This window comes from Orcinus orca, chromosome 8, assembly GCF_937001465.1.
Source record: "Orcinus orca chromosome 8, mOrcOrc1.1, whole genome shotgun sequence".
NCBI lineage: Eukaryota > Metazoa > Chordata > Mammalia > Artiodactyla > Delphinidae > Orcinus > Orcinus orca.
The window spans coordinates 99,381,469-99,394,098 of record NC_064566.1 but is presented as its reverse complement, the minus strand read 5'-3'; the positions used below and the strand labels follow the sequence as shown (position 1 = coordinate 99,394,098).

At 49.1% G+C, this 12,630-nt stretch overlaps 1 protein-coding gene across 1 annotated transcript in view; it reads left to right on the top strand.

The window, feature by feature from the left end:
- Nucleotides 1-11,014: 11,014 nt before the first annotated feature.
- CLMP (CXADR like membrane protein) overlaps nucleotides 11,015-12,630 on the top strand; it is a 91,424-nt gene continuing 89,808 nt past the window's right edge. Inside the window, exon 1 of the mRNA XM_004280692.3 lies at nucleotides 11,015-11,375. Within this exon, the coding sequence (XP_004280740.1) occupies nucleotides 11,348-11,375 (28 nt within the window). The 5' untranslated portion in view covers nucleotides 11,015-11,347. The remainder of the gene's footprint in view (nucleotides 11,376-12,630) is intronic.

Sequence of the window (12,630 nt, the reverse complement as noted above, 5' to 3'; positions counted from 1 at the left end):
TGCCGTCGGAGTGCACGGAGCTTCTGCACTGTTTCATGCTGCTTCAGCGTCAGGCACCAATGATCCTACGCCCTTGAGAGAGAGAAATAGAAAAAGAGAGAGAGAGGAAGGAAAGAAAGGAAGAAAGAAAGAAAGGGAGAAAGAGGGAAGCAGAGCAGAGGGAAAAAAGGAAGGAAGACAGGAGGAAGGGGGGAGAAAGAGGGAAGGAGAGTAGAGGGAAAAAAGGAAGGAAGACAGGAGGAAGGGGGGAGAGAGATGAAGGAGAGAGGGAGAGGAGAAGAAAGAAGGAAAGAGGAAAGAAAAAGAGTGAGAGAGACAAACTGAGAAGCAGAAACATTTGGGGGCCTTCCCAGGCCTTTTGGCCCCACACCGCACCATATTAAGCATATTAAAATATACTCAAACTCTAACTTTTTAAACTATGAAAATATCGCAATTTTTTTTATAATTTTACTTTTGAAATTGGGCCTAGCAATGATTTCTTGGCGATCACTGCACATAATCAGGAATTCTGCCAATGACGAAAAACTAGCCAGCAAGTTATTTTCAAATAGGTAAAAATCTTATGATAATAAATGTAACGAAGAAAATGGCATCATAGCATCTTTATAGATTTAGTGAGGTGCCTAATAATTTCATTTTCGCTGTTTTCTTTTTGTGTTGTGAAGCCGACTACATTTGTTAGATCTTCAACATTTGTTAGATCTTCAACAGTTTTAGGTCTCCAGCACTAGCATTGGGATAAACAGCCCTGACTGAAGGGGTCAGCAGAGGTCAACTGTGAACTTAACAGGGACACTTGAAGTACTATGGAAGTGCCAACAGTCGTCCTCTCCCCAAGGCATCTACATACATCTTCACAGGCTGCAGACTTTTGCTTCCATGGTGGCGTTCATTCCATCTCCCAGGGGCCTCCCCTCTTCTGGAAACTCCCTCCCCACTTTGGACCTGGCAGCGCCAACGGGACACCAGCAGGAAGCTCTGCAGCCAAAGGGCTTGAGGTTGGCGAGCTCCCTGCCTCGCCCATCCCTGGGCCCAGAGAGAGAGGCACAGAGTGGTTAGCAGCGAACACTGTTTACTCGGGCCAACCTGAGTGCATTCCCAGCCCGGCCTGCAGTCAAAGATGACGCTGAACAGTCCTCCTTTACTTTGGGGGTTACTATGACAGCCAGGAATTTGCAAACCAGACCAGACCTAAAGAAGAATTCTGTCCTTGGCCCAAAGAGCTAGTGGTTCCACGTGGTTCTGCTTGTGGTTCCTGCTGTCCCCTTTGACACCTACCAGATGGAAGGATCTCTAAACCGGGAATTTGGAAATGTCCTAACAGAAAGGCTATTTCCAACCTGGCCGAAGCTGTTGTTGGAAGGAATTTAGGTCTGATTGAAGAAACTTCTTGGCAAGAAAAGTTGGAAAATATTACAATAGGTCCCAGAGAAAACCTCATTACTCTCTCAAAAAATCTTTTGTTATTTGTTTAGTGTTCTGTGGTTTGCTAAGCACGTTCACATAAATTATCTCATTGCATCTTCACGTCTACCCAGCGAAGGAGTCAAAGCTGATGTTATTATATTTGACCAAAGACAAGGAAATTAAGGCTCAGTAAGTATAAGGTCAAACAGCTAACAAGCAGCAGAATTGAGATTTGAATCTAAGTTTTCTGATTCGAGATGTAGCTCTTTGAATTAGACCACGATGATCTCCAAAAGGTAAACTAGGTCATGTTTGATCTGGACAGCTTAGGACCAGATTTATTTTAAGTAAGTGATGTTGTAGATGAGTGATTTTTTTAATTGTGGTAAAATACACACAACATGAAATTTATCAACTTAACCATTTTGAAGCGTACAGTTCAGTGGCATTAAGTACATTCACATTGCTGTACAGCCATCACCACCATCCATCTCTAGAACTCTTTTCATCTCGCAAAACAAACTCTGTATCCATCAAACACCAACTCCTCATTCCCCCTGCCCCCAGAAATCACCATTCTATTACTTTTAGTCTCTATGACTTTGACATCTATATATACTTCATGCAACTGTAATCAAACAGTATTTATCCCTTTGTGATTGGTTTATGTCACTCAGCATAATGTCTTCAAGGTTTATCCATGTTGTAACACGTGTCAGAATTTCCTTCCATTTTAAGGCCAAATAATATTCCATGTATGTATATGTCATATTTTGTTTATTTATTCATCTGTGGATGGACATTTGTGTTGTTTCCACCTTTTGGCTACTGTAAATGATGCTGCTATAAATAGGGGTGTACAGATACCCCTTTGAGTCCCTGCCTTCAGTTCCTTTGAGTATATACCTAGAAGTGGAATTGCTGGGTCATATGGCAATTCCGTGTTTAATTTTTTGAGGAGTCGTCATATTGTTTTCCATAGTGGCTGTACCATTTTACATTCTCAGCAATAGTGCACAAGGGTTATTATCTCTCCACATCTTTACCAACACTTGGTATTTTCTGGGTTTTTTGATATTAGTCATCTTAATGAGTGTGTAGATGGATAATTTTTAAACATGTGGCTGTCAGGGCAGTTTATTCGGAGGAGTTAAAGAATGGTCCTAGTGAAACCAGGCTAGCTTCCACTTGACATGTCAGCCCCGAGCCCAGCCAGGGGCATTCACAGAAGCATTGATTCCACTGGACACCAGGGAAAGCGCTTGAATAACGAGCAAATCCATGCTCTTAAGGGTAATGAACTGAAATACTGACCCTCCTCGTAGAGATTTCCTATATCTTCACTATGAGTGAGAATTTTTTCTATGATGCACATTAGACAAAGGCACCTCCCTGCATAACTAGAGGATGTGTGTGTGCGCACATAGGCAAGGGTGTGCCTCTACATGGATGAAAGGGAAGGTGCAGAGTTCCAAGAAGGATGGGATGGCCAAAGGGATTGGCAGGCTCTCTTCCCAAACAACTCTAGAATCTTAGGACGTCGCTTCATGTCTGTGAGCTTCCTTCTTTATTCTTTATCCACCCCTGCCCATGTCAGAGGGATGAGTTAGATTGTATCTTTAAAGGACTTTAGAGGAAATGCTCTGTGTGTACAAGATGCAATTATATCTGATCATGTCCAGAGTTATAATTACCTCACCTAGAAAGAACTGTTGACTTCCCTGTAACATGGCTCAGGATGGTGGGGAAGCTCAGGGCTGGTGAGGTTGGGACTGGGGTCTATTTCTCAATGTCCCGTCCTCGTGTTGTTCAAGCCCTGCCCGCCTCAAGTGCCACCTTCTCCATGAAGCAGTCCCCGATCACTGTATTAGGAAGGGATATTTTAAATTCAATAGCACTTCACCTGTGCCTTTCTTAGGCCAATGGCTATGCTTTATCTTAGGTTTATGGTTACTTACCATAAATGTAGGATATGTAAGATATGTAAGAGCAAATTACATATCCCTCTTTAAACTAGATGCCCCTTAGGGGGAAAATCCAATTCTGGGTTGCACATCGTATAAAGCAAATGTTTACCAAAAGCTCCCCAGCAAACTTCTCTTATGCCTGACTCATTGGCTAGACCTGTGTCACCTGGCCTTCCTTGGGGCAAGGGGCGCTGGGCAGGTGCTTTAGTATTTTAGCCTCCTCGGTGGAGGTGTGTAGGGAATGGGCTGGGCAGCCAGTGAACGGGGGCTGCCAGCCCTGTCTTTGAGTTTAACACATCTTCTGGGAAGTCAGAGGGGAGGGCCCCACCCTGAGTCCTATGCCCGGTCTGTTTCTTCTGCATGCTGTGCTGTGTCTACCATGGGTACACACTATAAACACTCCTAGATTCATAGATTCTCTATTCCAACTGAGAAACAGGGGAACAGAAAAGAATGACCAGCTCTAATCAGGTTGTGTCAATTCCTGCAATTTATACTCCTAATAATACTTCCCTCACATTCATAAAGAGCTTAAAAATTTACAATGTTGTAGCATCCCTATTTTCTTCAGATGAAAAACTGAGACTCAGAGACATTAAATAATTTGTTCAAGATAACTCAGGAAATGACAGTGCCAGGAAGTGCTCAGTCCTGGTCTCCTGATGTCACATTTCGTGCTCTGTCCACCACTCTCCACTGCCTCTCAGACAGTGGTTTCAGGCCATAGCTGTCTTGTACCTCACCCCGCCTCCTGGGGACAGTGTAGTCAGGGGAGATGCAAGACAACACAAGACAGTGGTCCGAGTTTGTGTCACGCTGTTGTGCGTGTATTGTGGTCGGGAAGGTGGGGGATGGTTCTTATCCCCTGCCAGCTCCTCAGCCTGCCCACTGCAGACACCAGTCTTGTCACTGAGCAGCTGCAAGCAGCTGTTGACAGCTCCCCGTATCTCAGCCTACAAAAATATGAGCTCCTCACAGGACACCGGTGGCATGTTCAGGCTTTGGATATATTGTCCTCAGTTTTATTCAATGGCTTGACGGCCTCAACCATTATTAGGAAAAAAAAAAAAATCCCAGCTCTTCCTGGGGCCCTGTCACACCTGTTTCTGCCAGCAGACACCATGTAGTTTTCTGTTCTCATTCTTAACCTTTTCGGAAGAGGGAGAGCCACTCTCTGTGATAATCGTCCACCCTGCTGTAAAGAGAATGGGCTGGCCTCTAGGCAACTGGTCTCAAGCTTGGCTCTGCCTCTAACTTGAGTGTGGCCCTGAGATAGCTCTTCCCTGGCTGGGTCTCAGTCAACAAAGTGAGGAAGTTCGACCAAAAGGAACTCTTAAGACCCATCCAGCTTGATAGTGGAGACAGCAGCTGCACAGAGGTGGAACTAATGCGGGGCTCATGGCTGGAACACTTCTGTTAAGGCTGAATGAATGGAAAGCACAGGAGAACTCATGCAGCTGGGGACAGCAAGTGGCTGATCCCAAGCTGGGAAGATAGGAATGATTTCTGTCTTCTGGTTTGGCCGTTTGTGTTCTCTGCCATGTGCTTATGTGTTACAGAGGAAAACATGCTGCTGGATTCTCAGGAAAATCACTTAGGTCTGTCCGGCTGCAGAATGAAGCCAGACGTGGGTCTGCTCACCTGCCTAGCTGGTGATCAGAGCAGGCCCGTAGGAGGTGGTGGCAAGAGCACTGAACTAGGCATCAGACTAAGGCTCTGATCAGTTCTGTGCCACCAGCTGGCTGTGTGGCTTTAGGCAAGTCGTTGCTCCTCTCTGAGCTTGAGTTGTTTTCAGTGAAATAAGGATGTTAGATGCCTCTGATAGTCTTTTCAATCAAATGATCTGAAATTTAGTGCTTCATCTTCTTCCTCTCTCACAGGCTTCCTTAGGACAGCTTGTCTTGTGGGCATTCTGAGTATTATTAGCCAAGGAAAAGCCTTCTGATTTTCATCTTAACTTAGAGATGGGGAATGAGAAAGGGAGATGGCACAGGGATACTTCCGCTACTCCTTTTGCTGTGTGTTTCTAAGGAAGTCACCAGACTTCAATTCACCCTTAGAGGAAGGAGATGCTATCTCTCCCCTTCTCTGAGAGGTGAAAGCACCCTCTGCAGACCTGGTTACAGGGTATCCTGGAGGCATGCACTGTTGCATTAGTTAAGGGGGAACAGAGGGAGCTGCTGTGTGCTGAATAGCAGGGGGCCTGTGCTAGGTGCTTTCTCTATATAGTTTCAGGTAATCGTCTCAAAAACCCATGAGAACTCTTAGAGATGACCGGAAGTAACGGAGGCTGAGGGAGCCCAAGTTAGACACGGCAAGGAGAGCCACGCGAATTCAAAATCAGCCTGTCTTTCTCCAAAGCTTGAACTACGTCTCTGAGGGCATCACTTTAGCAGGAATTGAAAGTAGGATGTGGGGAGGAGCTGGGAAACCCCAGACCTAGCTGACCTCGGGGAAGAAGGTGGTGTGTAGAGCAGAAACTCAGACTGTAACTTAGGCTCAGCAGCTCCATAAACCTTCTCTGTTTTTCATCTCGCCTCTTGACTCTCCCACTGGCACCTGAAAAGCGGACTGGGGTCGAAGGACAGACCTATGCATCCTGCGTCCTGGCAGGCAGAGGGAAGCATAGGTCCCTTCTTCACTGACAAATGTCCAACAGGAAACCTGAGCCCCACCAAATCCCTGCCTCCTCAGCTGACCACACAGATCAAAGCTGGGGACTGTCATCTCGCAGTTTGGGGTAGAGCAGGGCCAGCCGGTCTCACCTCTGCCCCACCCACCCCCCAGGCCGTCGGTGGGGAGAACAGCTGCTTCCTCTGAGAACCCCTCATTCCTTAGCCTCCATCAACACACAGGGCTCCTCAGACACAGCCTCAGGAAGGGTTGTCCAGTCAAGACCCCGATAGCCGGCTGGAGCCTCTTACTGTCCAGCCATGCACAGAACCAGCGCGCTGAACAGCCAAGGCGAGAAGTGACGTCCTTGTGGGACATGAGAGAATATGTAAAGATAACCTTGTTTTAATAGAAAAAGGAAATGAGACAGAAGTTGGCTCTTTTTTTACTGCAGGGAAGTAGTCCTGTGGACTTAAGTTTTAGTTGGAACAAGTATTTACTGAGTCTCCTATATGTTACACGCTGTGCTAGGCACCTTCACCAGAATCTCATTTCTGCCTCATAACAGCGTCAGGAAAAGAGGAAAAGGCCCCGTGACGTCAAGTGACCTATTCAAAGCCACTCAGAACCCAGACTGTCTGCCTCGCAGCCCACAGCTCCTTCCATTATCCCACAGCTTCTTGTCCTGAATGCCCTCAGGAATGTGTCTTCCTCTGAGAATGGAGCACAGGTGGATACCGGAATGCAAAGAGATGAAAAGAAGTGGGCCGTGGTTCCCAGGTGTCCTGTAAGATGAGACATCTCCTTCCCCTCCTGCTCAGGGCAGCTTCCTTGATGTCCCCTGCGCTGAGTACAGGGTCCTGCCGTCAGCTCCGTAGCACTCTGCACTTTCCCTTACGGACTATTTCTCACTCTGCTTTGTGATTGCTTCTTTGCTGTCCATCTTCCTTAACCCACCATACGCTTCTAGAGAGCAAGGACAACTTTTGCTTTGTTCATCATTGACTTCCAGTGCTGGGCACCTCATAGGTACTTAACCAAGATTTACTGAATTATTGATTCAAACTAAAAATAAAAAAGTGAATGGATGGATGGATGGAGAATGGATAGATGTGGTTTATCATCGTCTCTGAGTTACCGTGTCTCAAATGAAATTGATCTTTCCCTTCCTGACAAGTTAACTTACTTGACTTCCTAGGAAGCATTACTGTCAAAAGACAGTGAGGGCTTTCAATCTTCTAACTTTAAATCTTGGCTCAATCACTTACTAACCATGGAATGATACGCAATTTATTTACTCTCTGGACCTTAGTGTCCTCATTGTAATGTCGTATAGTGAGGCTTGTTGATGACACTTATAATCCCTGGAATATACTAGAAGGTCTATAAATTGTAGCTTTAATCTTAGCATATATAACAATAGATTAGATCACTTATCCTTATCTTTGGTGCCGCTTGTCTTCCACTCCCTCTTCCGCTCACAATGACCACTGGATGTTTAACCTGATTTAACTTTCTCCCAGATATCTTCTGTGTTTGATTTACCGCCCTCACCTCATCTCCCCATTTAACACAGTAGGTTCTAGCCAGTTTCTCTGCTTCAGGTTTTTCTTCCCATGCTTCACGCATACCCCGTGGTGGCTCTGGAATTCCTATAGAGAAGAGGTTTAGGGTGGCTCTCTGACTCCACACAGAGTGGGGAGGATCAGGGACTTGTCTCGAAGCTGCATATTCATATCACTTTACAAAATGTTGAGGAAATGTAATTGTTTCTATTAAAGCATGGGGCCGGGGAGCTTGATGGATAAGAAAGTGTACTAAAGCTCTCCACCCTTGGCCAGCCCTTGCAGTCACCTCTGGGCACTGCCAATTTATATCTCTTAAAGTATGGTTCTCATCAAGGTCCATTTTGCGAAAATTTTTTCAGTGAGTCTGCAGAAGGTGTAGAACAAGTTCCAGAATCCTTTGCCTCACATTCAGGACTCTTCACAATTTTGCTGCAGGCTAACTGTTACAAGGCATTTTGCACCAACACCAATTTTTCATTTCATGGATTTCATTCCATTCAATACCCCCTGTATACACCACAGCTACTCCTAACTCCATGTCTTTGTCCAGGAGTGCCCCCCCTCCAGTGGTCCTCCCCAGGTCCTCCCATCTAGTGAAGTTCTCTCCATTCCCCAAAGCCTGGCTCAAGAAGTGTTCTCCCAAAGAACCTTCACAGCCACGCCAGCCTACAGTTCTCCCTCCCTTCCTGGAATTCCCAGTGTTTCTTACTGTCAGGATAATTTATTCTGTCACTTAATTACGTAACTTTTCGTGTTTGTTGTGGAAAGATTTCGAATGTTGATGTTTTCTCTCTCACTGGACTGAGAGGTCCATTTAGGGTAAAGACTGCCGGTACCTTTTTGGATCCCAGACCAATCAGTGTGGGACACAGCGTAGGTAGGCGATGTGTTTCTGAGTTGTGAGCCATCCCCAGGGGCTCTGGGGCACTCTTCTGGCTCACAGATGCCTAGTAACAGAAAGGGGGCTTCAGATTCAGGGACAGTCATCTCCAGAGACCCAAGGACTCTCCCCAAGGAGTCTATGCCCAATATATACTGGCTATAAGACTTCAGACCTGGGGAAACTGAGTGTTTATGACCCAATCTCAGCAAAAATCATATGAAATTGGCATTTCCTATGCTGGTGACTGACTTAACAACTTGGAGCTGAAGCTATCTTGTTATCTTCAGCCTGAGCAACGTGGGTTTAAACACATGTCTGTTTACACCTGCATACATCTGTCTTCATGTGCACACCAGCCCTCACTCAATACATGGTGTCACCAGGTTCATGAGAAAGGCCACCAGCGATGGAGGAGTAGAGATGGGGCTTTAAAACGTTTACAGAAATATCTCTTTTAGAAAGAAATAAAAAGTAGAAATCTGAGGTGAAGTGTATACAAGGATTTTTTGTACTATTTTTGCAACTTTTCTCTAAGTCTGAAAATATATCAATATTAAATAAAATTTTAAGACAGAAATGACAAAAAGTCACTTTCTCTGTAGTTTCCCTGCTACCTTCCTCAGCCTAAGAGAATTGACATTTTTTCAGCACATTCATATGTGAATTATAGTTATGAATATTTCTATTTCTCCTATTACACAAGAAGTATAAAATGGAAAAAAGTAGTCAGACTTTTAAAATGTTTTATTTTTAATATTAATACGAATACATTAGAATATTAATATTGGAATAGAAGAGTTTTAATATTTTGTGATCTGGGGCATGATATTTAACCTCTCTAGGTTATAGTTTCCTCATCTTTAAAATGGAATCAAAACTGCCTATCCCTTAGCATTATCATAAGAATTAATAAAATGATAAATATTAAATAATTAATACACTTCCTGGTCCATAGGTGATGCCAAGATATCCTAGTTCCAAATGTTTAAGAAATGTCAGTAACCAAGTTCTACTCACTTTGTGTCCTCAACACCTACAAAAGCATCTGGCACAGAGTAGATGCATAATAAACAGCTATTGAAAAAGGGGTGGGGGGCGAGGAGAGAGGGGGAAAATGCCCGAATTCTACTCAAGCGACTCTCACAGCTGATCCAAAGCCCCAAGAGCAGCCCTTGCTTTTGTTACCCCTCTGAAGGACCTGGTGAGAGCGCCGTCACCTCTCCAGGCCTGTGCTTTCCTCACTTATGAGATGGGGTTGGTTTCATTCCACCGGAAAAGACTAGCTAATTAGAAAGGACCGTACAGCTCCGGCATCTAAGGCCCCTGGAGCGAGGACTGGGCAAACGGGCTTGAAAGTGTGATAGAGCAGCCTGCCCCGCCGCTGAAGGCTGGCCCCAGCTCCCCTCGCGGGCACGGGTCAGGTCGTGCCTCCGTCTGGCTGAAGCAGCAGCCCCCGCTCCAGGGACGTCCAGAGCCCGGGCACCAGAGAGTGCAGGTCCAGGCTTTCCCGGAGCCTCAGGACGGTTGAGACCTGAGCGTGGCCGTCGCTGCCCTTTCCTTCTCTAGTCCCCTCCCGCCACCGCCGAGCAGCAGGGTCCTGGTAGACACAACCCCAGGCGCCGGCCCGGGAGCTCGCGGGCGGCCCTCCGCGGGCCTCCTGGGCGGGGTCCCTCGCACGGAGGAGGGAATCCGTGCCCTCTGCCTTCTTTTCTGAAAGGAGGTGATGCCTGTTTTGTCCAGGGCCACGTGCAGGGAGGTCAGCACCAGGGCTTCCTAACGGACTCCTTTCCACAGAGTTGTGAACCTCACTCCCCCCGGGGGGATGGCTCGCTTAGCTCGGCCGGATCCGAGCGGGGGCTGCTGTGATTACCGCCGAGGGAGAAACAGCGAGGGCGAAAGGCCGACGGAAAGGCTGTGGAGCCCAAACAGGCCGCGGAGTCAGGAGCTCCCGACCAGACCCGTTGCTTGACAGTCCACTGTCACTTTCAGGCTGGGCTGTCTGCACGGTGGGTCTGGAGTTTCACCCCGACTAAACGTGGCAGAGAGGGCGGAGGAGAGGAGAAAAGAGGAATGAGGAAGGAAAGGAGAGGAGGGAGGAGGTGAGAGAGGAGAGGCAAGGAGAATGCAAACGCGAGAGAAATGGAGAGAGGAGATGGAAGAGGAGAAAGCGCAGATTTGTGCGGAAGCAGAGTGTGTGTGAGCGAGAAAAGGATGCGAGAGAGAAGTGGAGAGAAGGACGCAGTGAGGACGGAGACCGAGGAGGCTGATAAGGCCTCATCCTCGCTCGTGGCCAAGTGTCCCCGGCTCTCTCCTACAGGGTCGACCCCACACCGAGCGCCGGGCGCCACCACCGGCCTCCGAGCGGCCGCATCCCCTCTCCTCCCTCCCGCCGCCGGCGGAGCCCCGCGGGCCCGACCCCCGCGGCTGCCCGGCCGGCGCCCTGCGCGCCCCGAGCGCTGGGAGGGAGGGAGCAGCGAGCGAGCGAGCGAGCGAGCGAGCAAGGGAGGGAGGGAGGGGCTGCCGGTGGGAGGCAACCATGTGGTTCCAGCTCACTCTATTTTTCCCCCCCTCTCTTTCTTCACTCCTTTTTCTTTCCAAACAGGGAAAAGTGTTCCACGAAGCGGTAGGGTCTTTCTGCCTCGCCTTTTCCTCGCTGACCCGGGTCCCCGCTCCCGTCCGAGTGCCAGCTGGCAGGGCGAGCGCTGGAAGCCCTTCTGCGCCCGTTGCGGGGATCCCGGAGAGGGGCGCGAGGCGTGGGGCCGCTCCCGCGCCGGCACATGGCTGCAGCCGCCCCGCGCGCACCCCGAGGCGCCGCGCCCAGCTCGCCCGAGGTCCGTCGGCTGAGCCCGCCCGCCCCGGAGCCAAGCAGCGACTGAGCGGGGAGGAGCCCGCGCCCGGGCATCGGGATGATCCTCCTCGTCCTGCTCGGGCTAGGTGAGTGCCTGGGGAGGGCGGGTGGCCCCGGGCACACACTGTCCCGCACCCGGGCCGCGATACGGGCTCCGAACGGTTGTCCCCGCGGCCCCCGGAGTGAGCCGGACGCCAGTGTCCCTGCCTCCCGGCCAGGGAGGAACACATCTGGCAGCGGAGGGCCGCCCAGTCGGCCATCGAAAACGTCTCGCACATCTGGGCCCTGGAGCAGCCTTGGGCGTTGGGGTGTTTCCTGGTTAAGTTTGGCCGAGAACCGCATGGTGTGGCGGGTGCTTTTGGGGGTGGTGTTTAGTTTCAGGAGTATCTGGGGAAACTGGAGAATTGGGAGAGGGAAGGTATTATTCAGGAATTTTTGTGCCAGGTTCCTGAGGGTGGGGGGAGCTTTTTCGTTTCAAACAGGCGCCTGGAGGGCGCAGATTAGAAACAGATGTGTTGGAGGGTAAGCGAAAGGGAGTGGGAGAAGAGAGGGGGAGAGGAAAGCAGGAGAGGGGAAAGGGCAGAGTCCCAGGAGGACCAGGAAGGTGCGGACAGACTGGGAGGGACGAAGAGGGGAAGGGAAAGGGCTGGGAGGGAGAGAGGAAAGAGGAGGAGGGATGTGAGGCAGAACAGCAAGCCTGAGAGAGACTGATCAAGACAGAGAAAAATGGAGCGGAGGAGAGAATAGAGGGAAACAGGCTCTGGGGCCAAGAGAAGTGCTGCCCCGCGTGTCCCTTCTGGGGACTTCTGAGGCCTCAGAGGCCCTAAGGCATAGACTCACCCGGGCTGGAAGCAGGCAAGTTTACAGGACAGGGCAGGACAGTGCCCATCAAGGATGTGTGGGCAAGAGCTGACAGGAGGGAGATGCACCAGGTCAGGGAAGGCTGACTGGGGAGCTGAAGGAAAGTCATGATAGGAACCAGGGAAACGAGGGCTACACCTAGAGCCAGGACCAAATGTGAGCCTGAGTTCAGAAAACCAAAGAGCCAGCAGGCGTGGTAAAGTGAGCGCTGCCCTGGAGACCAGGCCAGGTGAGAACTGGTCCCAGTTTCGAACTGACTCGCTGGGTGACCTTGGACCACTTACCCACTACCAGGCCTTCAGCTCCCTTCGCTCCCAAACAAGCAAAGGAGATGGTTCCTAAGTCCCTTCTGGCTCTGACAGCCTTAAACACCAGGAGTTTGTCAGGGACCTAATGGATGGAAAAGTCCCCAAACAAAAGTGAAGAGGCACTAAAAACTCCCTCTGAATTAGATGTCTAGAGCTCTCTGTCTCTCTTTTT